Source organism: Diprion similis, chromosome 2, assembly GCF_021155765.1.
Source record: "Diprion similis isolate iyDipSimi1 chromosome 2, iyDipSimi1.1, whole genome shotgun sequence".
NCBI lineage: Eukaryota > Metazoa > Arthropoda > Insecta > Hymenoptera > Diprionidae > Diprion > Diprion similis.
Genome location: NC_060106.1, coordinates 6,137,747 through 6,151,662, shown reverse-complemented (window position 1 = coordinate 6,151,662; position 13,916 = coordinate 6,137,747). Strand labels below are relative to the sequence as shown.

At 37.7% G+C, this 13,916-nt stretch overlaps 1 protein-coding gene across 7 annotated transcripts in view; it reads right to left on the bottom strand.

Moving 5' to 3' along the window:
• LOC124414088 (four and a half LIM domains protein 2) overlaps positions 1–13,916 on the bottom strand; it is a 131,564-nt gene that overhangs the window by 42,867 nt on the left and 74,781 nt on the right. For 6 of the 7 annotated variants that reach the window (XM_046895032.1, XM_046895007.1, XM_046895056.1 and 3 more), the window contains 2 exons: positions 2,173–2,347; positions 140–373 (listed from right to left, as the gene is read on the bottom strand). In XM_046895032.1, coding sequence (XP_046750988.1) covers positions 140–373; positions 2,173–2,347 — 409 coding nt within the window. Of the gene's footprint in view, positions 1–139; positions 374–2,172; positions 2,348–7,741; positions 8,386–13,916 lie in introns of those variants that run through there. The other variant, XM_046895016.1, reaches the window with a different exon arrangement.

Genomic DNA, 13,916 nt, shown 5'->3' with positions numbered 1-13,916 from the left:
TATATATATATATATCATTCGTCCGTGAATCAAACTCTGGTCACGTGACCAATAATTAGCTAATTTCGTACGTGAAATTCACGTTCAACTTTTGAAACGCTTTCGTTTCGTTTTCTCCATTGACGCAGCGACTACTTACAGCGCCTTTTTCGAGGACATCTTGAACGGTCCCGATGTCGAGAGCGATCTCATTTCTGGCTGCCATAAAGTCATCCGCACTCATGTGATGATCCGTGGCTAAATGTCGGCAGTAGGCTTTGGCCAGGTCCTGTTTAGGCAGCTGCATAGCCAGCTGACGATCTCTGTAACGTTCGCCAGGAGTCCCTAATCTCGGCACAGACTGCTCGGGAAGCATGGAGAAGTATTCCTCGACCTGAAAATCACAATCGTATGTATAAGGATGTTTTATGAAAGCATGCCGATGTAAGATGTTTGGATTTATAATATTGATGGCTAAAAATATGTAAATTTATATGCGTCAATGACGAGATTTCGTGCCTATATAGTATATGTATAGCCAATACATGTGTATTGGCAACTTCCGGTCTTTCTTTCAGGCGTTCAACAGCTTGAGAATTGTGATTAAAAATCAACGACGTGAGAAGCGTGTATATAAGGAGCCTAATGTCTCATTTCCGGTCACCAATATCGCGATTTGTATATATAACCTTAGTCCAACATGAAATACGGGCTACCTGACACACGCGCTCGATCGTTTCTCTCTAGTCTAAAACCGTTCCAACTGTCAAGATCAAAACGGCAGCTGCGGACGATTTAAACTTAGGATTCATTTTCTAAAGAAGTTGTCAATTATGGACACTTGTTTATATAAATCGCTTCAAACATAAACTAACCATCAAGCGGAACATCATTAGAAAACATCGCTTTATACTATAGGTTAAATCCACACAAATTAAAAAAAGTTTGAAAGTGCTTCGTCTATGGAGAATAAAATAGAAATCAGTACTTTGAAATGAAGGCAGTGATAAACTTGTGTTTACCCGTCTATAGGTGACTACGTATAACGATTATTATTTGTATGTAATTCCGATTTTTCAACCGGAAAAAAGAGAATAGCAAAAACGTAATAATCAGCTCTATTTATTCAACAAAGTATTGATCAAAGCTTCTTCGTACATGAAAATAAAACGAGATAGAAGTCAGCGTGAACATTAACGTAACATTAAAAAACATGAGTGTTTTTAAACTTCAGAGTGGTTTTGAAGAAGTTGAGTTTGCAAAATATTTTGACTTTAAGAAAATCCTTACGTAGTTGTTGAATAACGATTTTTCCTCGCAAAAATTCATTGTTACATTACAGTAACGATCTTTACTCTCGCGAATGGCAGATATCTTCAAAATATAAAACTAAAAATATTATTGCACAAGTTTATTCGCGGTGATATTTTGAATCACAGATTTATCTACATACATATGTCAAGCGAGCTGTCAACCTTAATTGAAAATCATGAACGTAAATGTACGTATGATAGATATAGGGTAATATTCGCACGGGGGCAGCAACCACATGCATGTTGTAAAAAGGATCGTAAAGTTGAAGCGGCTTATATAATAAAGCACCCCGAACGCGAAACGGGCGTTAGAAGAGTGCCGGTGCACAAATGCTGTCTTTCTCTCTCTCTCTCTCTCCTTCTATAATACCGCAGGCTGTGAGTTATGAAACGCCTTCAAGCCTTTCGAATATATTGAACTTTGGCATCGAGCCAACGATGCAGTCCTGCACCACGCATTAATTTAATCGTTAACCAACATGGTCGTTCGTCGATTCTTCGATTTTTATCGATCCCATTACCATCATCGAGGTCAAGGACGAGAAGCACCTCTCTAAACAGCGATCCTACACAGTGCAAATTATTAACCCTTGCATGTTGATATAAAAACTACACTGATCTGAATGTTTTATTTTTATCCCCTGTTTCTTTCCAACTTTTAACGTAGACACTGTGTTTGATATTGTTTTTTGGTACTGAAGGATTGATCCGACTTTATAAAAATGCATCACGAAAATGTCCCGATAAGACCAAGATGAAAGAAGCTTCAAGAAGTTGAATCGGTTTGAAAATTATAATGCAACTGAGACTACCAAATGCCTTCAACAATTTTTGAATCGTTGATTGAAACGATGAAAAGCCAATTCAAGAAAACCAATACCTTGTGAGCCGGTAATCCTGGCGGGGCCCAGGCAAGGCCCATATCTCTAGGGTCGAAGGCGACAGATCCACCGGCTCCATCGCTCTTGAGTCCCAGTCGAGATCTGACGGAAACCCATTCCTCGTGACAGACGTCGTGAGCTTCTCTCGGACATTTACAACTGCTGCAGTTTTTTCTGAAATAAGAAAATAAGAAGCGAACGGTTATCTTCAATTCACGATGCGTGATAACGGAGCAGGAAAGAGAATCAGTCTTTACACTTCGATGGATATTTGAGGATTGATGGTTCTCGCAGGGATCTGATATGTCGATGCCAATAAAACAGGCTTCTGCACGTATCGAATCGTATCTTTATAACCAGTGACGTGATTTTGGCTTGCCTCATGGTAACCATGAGTGTCGTCGTCCTGCGTTAACGTCAAGTTAACGTTTCAGATGGTGACTAAAGCCTTGGAGTTGGAGCAAATTAGAAAGCAGAGCACTATTGAATGGTGTTTAACTTGACGCGAACGCGAATGAGAATTACAGTCGCAAAGACGAGGATCATTTGGCGAGGTGATAAATATTTGTCTCTCCTCATCACCTCTTTCATTAAGTCCAACCTGAACGTCCGAGAATTCTAATAAAATTTTATACCGCCATTCATGACACTAAAACGATGTTGACGTTCCTCGCTTGATAACAAGTTGCAATTACACCGCTAAGCTTTATAATTCAGCACCTCGACGTAACTTCTGCGGAAAATTGGATAATCGTCATAGATTTTACAAACCAGAAAATTATTGAACCAGACTAATTGTTAACGAAGAATCTAAACCGACTCTAACACTCAAAGAGAACACAAAAAAAGTAAGCTTTCAAAACAGCCGAAAACACATTTCGTTGTAAAATTATTCAAGCATTAAGTTTGATAACTACAGGAACTGAAATTATGTCCAAAAAAAGGTTGCTGCATCAGTTCTGTATACATATACTATAATTACATGCGATAAAAACATGTTACATTGGCAACGAAAGGAGTAAAATAAAATAAGCACACTCAAAGAATACGTATCCAATTAAAAGAAAAAATTCGTTATACCGCTGACTACCTCCAAATCCTCAATAATGAAGATCCATGTATTCTCTTTCGAGAGAAAACGTTACCAGGCAACGCAATCGTTGTAAAATTTTTCTTTTTCCACAAGGTAACATTTCCCCGTAAAATATCAGGTCGATCGGAATGGATGAACCGCGATGATTTCAACGATAACAACAAGTGAATAATCAGACCGTAAAGTTGTGGTTATCAAGCGCCAATATGCTAGATGCATTTCACCTATACATATACATTGTTTGCGCCACACCCAATCGGAAATGAACCGAGGATCGAGGTTGTCAGTTGCTAATGCAAAAACCACCTTGCGATTTTCCACGGCCTGCAATATCGTCCGCACCTTCTCGTCAGTTTCTTTATTTTCCTTAAGGTATATAACAGCTAATTGCGTGTTCTAAATTTTCATGTCGCTAGGAAAGACGGATGGAAAATCATCCGCTTCGTTGGACTGACCTGCCAGATTTAATGTCAGAGAGAACGTTGTGTATCATACATTATTATATGCTACTGTCTGACTAATATAATAAACGGGCCAACTGTTAGATATGTTGTAATATAACGCTGCCGAACAGCATCAACGAAGTGGCGGACATTTTCATCTATCACAATCACTGTCCTATATCGTCGTCAGTTGCCACCTTGTTAAGCAGAAGAAATAAACTGGCTGAGTTTGGGGTTGTGAATAGAATAAGTTTCGCGAGCTTTGAATATTGCATTTGCATTTATTGAATTTGGATTCAACACGAGGTTGAAGTTACTGACGTTATCGTAACGAAACATTGAGAACAAATGACTATTTTCCTCTTTTCCTGATGACTTTGAAGAGATAAAGATTTCAAAATATGAGTATGTTTTTATCAACTTCAATGTGACGATTCAATTGTATCTTCCCGGATTAAAAAACCAAAAGAAGAAAATTCACCGCAAGCAGAGCGAACAATTGAAGAGCAAAACGAAATGTCAAAGGTTGTTTTTAGAGCAAGAGATAATATGGAAAGATAGAAAGTAAAAGAATAAAAGAGTAAATGAATGAAAAAAAAAAATTCAGAGCATGTTCTCAGGCGAAATGTCAAACGCAGTAGATTTTATAATGCCAACACGATTCTTTTACTTCTCATGCAAAACAGGCTTCACCTATTACTGACATTTTACGACCGTTTCCAACTGTCAACTCTTTATTGCCGACTCAAAGGGAACGCTGAAGAGGGTACACAGAATATCTATTAATGAGGTGTCTTCGGATACACACGAGGACGCTTTATACGAACGGACACCTTGTTAGCAAAGATGGACAGTCGTTTCATGTTTGAGAGATCTCGTTTTTCCTATGAAGTGACGAAGTGGGAGAAAAAATAATGACCCATCTTCCGCGTCCCGTAAAAAAACAAAAAAAAAAAACAAAAAAAAAGGACAGACGTAACATTTGTCACGGTGACAAATCCCTTTTGTACCTTTGAACGAATTTTCTTATTTCATTTTAATCGTACGGTATAATTGCAGTGACGAAGTTCTGAGATAGTTTATTTTATCCTGACACGTCATTACGCGTGCTATCGTCTACGAGCAGCTGTGACTAGAATAGACGGTCTTATAGCAATATGAAAATTAATTAAGAGTTTGGCGTCACGGTGAACTTTGAATTAGACGGTACCTAGATATAGAACGACGACGAGCGTAATTATTTGCGCACGGTTGAAGGAATCCAAAGGGGGGAAAAAAAAAGGTTCAAAGCAATAAAAGTACTGGCCGATGGACGGGACTTAAGACCAGACAGATATTAATACACTACTCTACTCTCTGTGAAAAATGATCAGTAAGAAAAATCTTCTCGATTTGTGTACGCACGAGTTTTACATAATTACTCCATTAGTTTGACGTTTTGTTTTTCAGCTTTTACTTGTAGCCCTTATGTTTAAAATTTTTTTTTTTTATCAATTTCAACGCTATGTTGCAACAATCTGCACGCATACTTGAACCAAAATAGATTCACTTATACATATCTAACTGCCACCAGGTATGTTTACGTGTTTTTAATGCAAGAGGAAACGATAGACTCGCTCACTGTTAAATGGTGGCAATTAAATTTGCATACCGAGACAGTGTGTCCGTGCTTATATGCTGAGTCAGTGAGAGTGAAACAGTAACTAATTCATTGGAAGTAATTTCATGTGATATTGTGATAACTGCGCAGATACTTTTTTTTCATCATTTTCAGTTCAGTTTGCGTCGATGGCGAAGGAAAGGCGAAGACTCGAAACAAAGGAACGTTTGGATAAAAATATTTCTGCTCGACTCGCGGTAACAGCTGACCGAATATTAGTCAGTTTATTAGATCAGATTGGCGGAAGAAGACGAGAATCGAGCTTCAGTTGAAAAAGTGTATAATTTACATTAAATTTGTTGGAATAATGCACGAAAATAAAATTCATCAGTTTCAAGGAAATTTTGGATGATTGTTTTTTATAATTTTATTGGTAAAGTTCTATTCATAGTTTTTTATTTGACTATCATTGTCATCAGATATAATTATTAGCGAGTGTATAGTTCCATTATTTTAATCAAAAACGAACGTTTTATTCTTCATTTTGTTATTATTAGTAACAAATCAATCCAGGTTATGTGAAAATACGATTCACGATATTCAAATTCCGCGCCATATTATCAGATTTCGAATGTGAAATTTGTAACCGATACACCATCGTGTTTATCATTAAAAATCTTTTCGAAACGGTCAGTGACGTCTCCCTTTCAATACATCGCTGGAAAGTTCATTATTCCAACAAGCATTATCTCACTTATTATCAAGGTCTATGAGTTTAATGAAATAATTGTAACAACATTTCCGTCGAAAAAACTTGGAACGGTCATAAGCGCTGTGTTAAACATCCAATTTTCCCGTTTTGGCCGGTAATCTGTTCTGATATTCAACAAAGGGATTCGTTTCGTTCCTATTAACAAACAGTCTAACTCTCACATCGAGCTAATGAGTTTGGATTGACTAAAGAACCATTTTAATCAGTCCAGCTTCCCTTGGCGGTAACGCTTTGCTTTGATCAACACGCTCACCGAGTTCTGACTAACTAAACCTATCATCATGTACGCGTAAAAGACAACTGCTTCTCTAATGCAAGTGCATGTGGACCATGTGGGTCGGCATCAATTGCATCGTTGCATGTGGGAGAAACTCGAAACTAAGACTTCGGCCGAAGCATCGTTTGATACGGTTAGTCGGAAGCGACAGCATAAAATTATCGGTCTTGAAACTCGTATAATTTCTTGTTTCACACGGAAGGTATTATCCGTGCGAAATTTCTCGCGGTGACGATTTCATGTAAATGATAACGATAAAAAGTGTCTGCGCTGGATTGATTACACGATATAATACTAACAAAACCGTCAAACAAACTTGTTATTCACATTGAAAACCAACTCAGAAGTTAATTTATGTACATAGATTATTGTATAGTCGATTCGAATTGCGTCTGACTTCTTCACCAACTCATTACATTGCGAAAGATCTTGAAGACAATGTATGAAAATTATCGGATATCACCGATAACAATAAGTTATTAGAATTTGGCTTACTGATTCAAAATATTTACTGGGTTTCACGAAATCTTGTCCTCGTATTAGTATAGTACGGGAAAATTCTCTGAACAAAGAAGTTGCATACAATTGCACAAACGAAATGAATAAACAGTTTTCTGTAATAAATTATTTCAGTTACCTTGCACGATGCTTTTGCTTATACCTATTTTCAATGTTCAATAACCATAATAGCGTGATTTTTGTACCGTTAAACGGTATATCAGTTGATTTGAAAATTTTACGACAAATTGAAATTAGCAGAAAGACTTGAAGTAAACAAATCAAACCTTCACGAAACAAAAAAAATTTCGAATGGTCGGAAACCCAACGACTCAACGTTCCAAAATTCAAGTTTCGATAGAGAAAAGTTCCGAAAAGTAAAGCTTCTATAGAGTAAAATTCCGAAAATTAAAATATACTCACTCAACGTTCACAAAAAATTCGATGTTCCAGATTTTTAAATTTTACCATTTTTGCACTTTCGGAATTTCGAGTGTCGGATTACGGACTATTCAAAACTTTGACGTGAAACGTTTCCTCAAAGTTTGATTTCTTTACTTTTAGTTTCGCCAGTAAATAACTCGGAATTTGTCGCCTTTGCAACTTTCCAAATTCGAAATTTCAACCCCCCCGCCCCTGCAATTTGCCAATTTTTCAAAAATTGGAACATTGTTTTTCCAAGAAAGTTTCCAATACGTCCTAATTGAAATAAGAGTACACACTACAAGTTAATCGGAACATCCCGTGCACATACGTAAAAATAACAAAAAATGAAAGAAGAAAATAAGAAAAAAAAAAACAACAAACAAACAAACAAACAAAGCGCAAACACAACACAAATTCTCTCATTCTCCTTAGCAACCCTTCGTGCGTTGATGAATTTACCTAACTATAAGTTCGAATAGCTCGAACTGGTCGAAGACTTTGCAGTAAAGATGAAGCACCCTTACGCAGGCCCATCGCATCCCGGGCCAGGGGGCCAGACTGAGATCAAGACCGTCTTCTAGGGGGCATTTTCCAATGGTGAGACCACGTCTGAGTTCAGCTCCAGACAAGGTTGGATATCGGTGCTTCCTGTCCAGCATTGGATTTCGTCTTCCCCGAGTCGCTTCGCTCTGTATTCCCATCAAGCCGCGTTTAATCTCGGCGCCAGATAACGTCGGATACCGTTCCTTCCGGTCGAGCGAATTGGCCTTCCGGTAAAGGTCCTTTTCCGGCACAGAAGGACACCTCGCTCGCATATCCTGGAGCTTTTGGTGATGCTGCTGAAGCTGCGGTGGACTCGTCGGCCTCTTCGGCTCCGGGATCTTGACCCGGATACCCTGGGGTTCAGCACCAGGGGATGGCACGCAGTATACCCGGACCTCCGTTTTAGCCCCATCCGGCGTTGGCCCCTTGGGACTCATCTTCGCCCCTGCCGGATCCGCCGCGAGGATTGGCGTCGTATGACGCCGGCGTAGTCGACCGTTCAGGGTGAAATTTGAACCCTGTCACTCGTCATTTTTACACCACTTGATAGTCAGTCGTATAGATGATAACTTTTTGGAGAAGAATTGCATTAAATTTTTAGTCTCGGGTTTTACATTTTATTTTCATTTTCTTCCGATTCATGTGTTTTCACTTCGAAGATTACACGTTAATTGATCATTTTTAATATTGTTCGTTATCGATCGTATGTTAAAGGCAGAGTCCTCGATAATTTTCGTTTGATTTAATTTAGCTCTGAAATATCATCACAGGTTTTTATTTTCAGGTGGTGAAAGTACGTTAACCGAGTGTATATATGTATATACAAAATTGTATAATTCAAACTTGAACCAGCAAGTTTATTTATCTATTTGAACATTAATTGAGATAACAGCGTAAGCAAGAAACTCTGAATTGGATCTTGTTTACCGAGAAATGACATGAAACTACCGTTCATAAATTATGCGTATACAATTTGATTTCACTGAATGAGGTATTCACATGCCGCAGTCGAACCCTGATGATTTATCCGTGTATTCTCGGTTTATTACTGTCGCAAGGATAATATTTTGCTATGAAGCTGAAGTTAGCAGCCAAACGTGATAAAATTTTTAAAACTATAAAAACTTAGTTCAGTTTTATCCTCATAATTCTATAAAAGTATCAGGGATTCAAGCTGTTTCACAAAATTTCGATTTTTCCAACTTCACTATACTTTATTCGAACGAAAATTAAAACGATCGGCTGCTAGTTTCAGTCTCGTTATTATGTCAAGTCATATCTCTAGCCAGTTATTATTTCATCCGACAAAGTCGATGGAGATATAATAAAACCTCGTCGCACCCTGGTGATACGAAATCGAGGTGAAACCGAAGGCGGTAAAGGAACGAGGTAAGTACGAGGAGAGAAGTGAATGCGAGGATGAAGAGCGAACGCACCAATGTGGAAACGAGTATGAGAGGTTGGTGGGTATATTCTGGTAACATGGGTACCCTGAACGAGTGGGGCTGGTGGTGAAGAGGAACGGCGGCGTGGCGCATTCCGCGGCATCGTGATCGTTATGTCAGGGTTAAGCGAATAAAATTGGAGTGCTCGACGTTGTAGCTTTGAGATAAGTCTGATATATCTGACAATAGAGATAAGGCCAAAAGAAGCCCGCTACCTATACGTGACCCCCTTCATCAATGGGGTCATATCAGCGTCTGGCTGTCTGTAAACTTGTGTGTTGTAGGAGGTACCCATCGTTTTTTCTGAGTCACTTCTATCGAGGCCAAGTTGAAACGCTTCTTTCGAGAACGTTCATTCGTTTCTTCTTCGTCGCGATGGAATGCAGCTTACAATTGGGACGAGTTGAAGAATGTGTCGAGACCACGAGTATTAGATGCGTTTTATCAAACTTCCTCTCATCCGATCGAAGGTGTTGTTCGAAGCAACGTTTTACAAACCGAAAGCAACACCTGCGTTGATGCACACACACACACACGTGATTCAGCTCTCGACGGGAGTTTAATTCTATAACCATTCTTCGCAATTCTGGCAACAAATCGAGTATTTTCAAATGACGAATCCTCCTACGTACTTCACTTTATACACACAGGGTAGAAAATATTCAAATTGGCACTTGAGGCTGCCGTTTTATTTTCAGATTTATTAGTCACAGAGGATGAGTTTGTCGAATTGTGGACGTGCGTCTAACCATTTGATGAGACAAAGGTTGACCTCCACGTCATCACGAAGAAAAAACAAGTTTACCAATCTCAGCCTGCATTTCCTGACTACTTTTGAGGTATCAATTTTATCTCTGCAATCTGAAAGCATTACCAGGTTCCAATAGATTCCGATAAAATTTCTGAATGAACTGACGATGAACAAGGAAACAGAACAGATAAATAAAACAAGACTGCCACAAACAGCGGTTTTGTTATACAATCATCTCGAGATTATTGTTGACCTTACAATAACGTCAACCCCGAGCGAGTACGAGGATAAAACGCAACTCGCGCGAGTTTGGCAATTCGGCTGTACAAGTATTTTCTGACATCAGTCTTGCGAAGACCTCGGTGTCTACAGCAAATTGACCATTTCACAGTTTATTACTGTTATTAGAGTTCATTTAGACGTCACTAGCCAGTCCAATCTCTCTTGCGGAGGTTGACCCTATACGGGACAAAATGAGGAAACTCGACTGCGATCTCGTTTGATGTTTAACGTAATTCATGAGACGCCACGGTTTTCAAAAACCATAAAGAAAAAAAAGTAGACGAAGCTAAGGCGACAGTCTTCCATGATAACTTTGACGATAATGGTATCGAAAAGTTCAGTTCAGTCCATCATGGCCGCAATATTTGCACATTCTGACGTTTGACCATCCAGGTGTGACCCTGCCTGTGCTTTTCCATTGAAGAAGCTTTCGTGGGTTGGAAATGTAAATAGGGATGATCCTGCAGCTGACGTGTTTCAGCCCCCGAAAAGAAGAAAGCAAGCCTCCTCTCCCTTGTTGACTTTGAATTATTACGCGTTAGTGAATTAGAAATGCGTACTTATGTATGGGATCAGGTGTAAGTATATCCCCATGGCATGAAGTTCGCCTGTGTCTTGCGGTGCTCAAAGAACCAATCAAAGTTGGTCAATAAGTTTAAATCGATCGTGGCCACCATACGATGATGTACCAAAGGCTGAAGGCTTCTACAACTGTTTGAGGTTTATATTTGTGGGTATAGTGGTATAGATCAGAGGAGCATCGACTAATGGCTATTAATTAGATAAATGCTTCGCGTACCAAGAGGCATGTAATGGTCATAGTTTAAAATAGCCGCACGGATAAAACGCAATTTCATACAGTCATCCTATTCTCGTCTGGATTTTATTATATAATAGGATATAGGCGCGCACAAGGTGTTCGGTCATATCTACACAACTCGCGGGTGTTTCATCCTCTTCTTTTCGAGCTCGACCTATGTATTTTGCAAAAAATTAAACGAGTTATTTAATGGAGGTCTATATACTCCCTGAATTTATTTACTGCGATCATTTCGTGCCAGTGATGCTGCTGTTCCAAACATTATAATGGAGAACAATATAAACGCCTGACAGAATTTCGTGGGTGTTAATCCGCTAAATATTCAACAATGAAAGTCAGTGCTGAGGATCGCATCTCGGTATATATATAATATATAAAATATATTCTGCATTTTAAACCATGTTGAGAAACAGAAGTAATCAAACAATTTGAAAAAAAATAATATATATATATATTAGAGTGGCGCAAAAAAACCTGCTGTCCTTTGGAGTGGGTTCTTAAAACATCAAAAACTAACATTTTGTCACACGAGACTCAAAAAAAAAAAATAGTCGGTTTTATGCGCCACCCTAATATATATATATATATATATTTTCAAGAGTCCTGTCAAATACTCTTCATCATTTCTTCATAACAAGAGCTAAAATTTGTCATCTTTTACAAGCAGCTAAAATCTTCGATACTCGGTTTTTGATTAACTAAAAAAAAAATCTGCATAATACTTGACAAGAAAGGATTGCAAAAGAGGAGAAGAAGGAGGAACGTCATTCGAACTGCTTATAAAATTTTTAATATGTAAAGCTGAACAATATCCATGTATATATATATATGTATAATACGCATGCATTATACACGGATCCCAATTATAACGAGTATTTGAAGAATTACGCGCTTTTCACGTTAATATACGAATTTTAAACGAGCGAGAACTTCGAGACTCAACAAGCGGCAAGACGAAAATATATGATCGGGTCTTGTGAAAAAAAGGGAGAAAAATAAGTCTGAAGATTTAAAAAGACGCTTTTAATTGCTGCAGCGCCTCCAATTACGGGATTTGTGCCATAAGTGCAGACTGTCGAGACTATTTAATTTATTTATCATTTCAGATTAACGATGTTTTATACATAATCTCTAGGTAATACGACGCAGGTGATATTTATGGACATATGAGAAAGACACCGGCTTGTAATATTTTCTGTGTGCAAATAAAATTATCACGTTAACACTCTTTGCACGCATATACAATTTACTTATATGGATTTATGCTTGTTAATTTATTACCCTTGATTCAAAGAAAAAAAAACTTCATCGCAAAATCTGAATGATATTTTCATAAAAATTTCTTTCTCAGTACTATTTGGAAAACAGAAAAAAAGAATCAACGATGTTTTTCAATTTACACATATTGTGGTTGAAAATTATCACTTTCAAATATGCAACCTACTTTTTCGACGATTTTATATCCTCGTTTTACACTCTGATATCAATAGTGTGAAATTTTCTATTCACGTGATGTGAACGGCCCATTTCTAAATACCGAAAACTATAATTATACAAAATTGCTATAATAATACGCGCGCAAGATTGTTTCGGAAGAAAGTTAAACGAGTTTCCATGAAAATCTTTTCCTTAAAAATTTCTAATGTTGTTCAAAATGTCTTGGAAGAATGATCTAATATTTCCACAAACGTTTCCTTGTCTAATTTAGTATTTCCAATAGACTCCCATCGGCAAAGAAATTATTGAACTTTGAGGTAAGACGACTTTACGAGGGTTGGGGTCAAAATTTTTGTCTATTTTATAAAATGAAACGCGCGGAGGTTTGATTTCCTATCTGAGCTGTGGCACTCGAGTTGCTCAGACAACACAAGCAAATGTTGTGACGTAACGAACTCCCGTGTTCCCCGCTGGGTATCTACATATGTACATACACACACACACATATAGTGTATTATATATACATATAATAGATACATCCGTGTAACGTGCAAAACCCGGAGGCTAGAAAATAGAAAAATGAATGAATGAAGATTTTCTTGTTAATTTTGGAGCCAATTTCGCGTAGATATTCACGGTCGTTTAAATATCTCCCTGAAGCAAGATAAGAGCATTCGGAGATGAAACGATGAACCGTTCTAGGGAGAAAACAGCCATATATTTATTATTTAATTCGATCGAATGGTGGTCAGAAATAAGTAGATACCTAATGCGGTTCGAGGGAGTCCAACAACCCGATAGAAACACACATACCTGTGCTATACATATATCGTATCATGTTTACCGTATTTGTAATGTGATTGTTTTCAACTCTTATCATAAAAGCATGAAACATTTCAATAAGGATAACTCGAAACTACGAAGAGACGCAAAGAATTTTGTTGCTATTATTGAAACGGAGTAAAGGATTTTGCGAAAATAAGCAGGAAAAAAGAGAAAATAATTCTAGAAAGTCGTTGGAGAATCGAAACGTATCTTAGATCGTCTGTTTTATCTGTATAACAGCTTATTCAGGTAAGCGTTTGAACAAAAAATTATTGAATGACTGTTTAAATTAAGGTGTCACTGAAGTTCATCTAACGCGCGTGATTCAAACACGGCAATAAAGGAAACATGAATAAAATAACATTAAACCACCGAATCCGGATAATTATAACAATATTCAAAGAAACCAGACTATTTATTATGATACATAATAAGTTTTTTTTTTTTGCCAACGTGAACCCATTTTGGGTTTTTTATTTCAGAGAAATTATTACCGAAAATAATGAATTATAATTAATGAAAATCGGAATA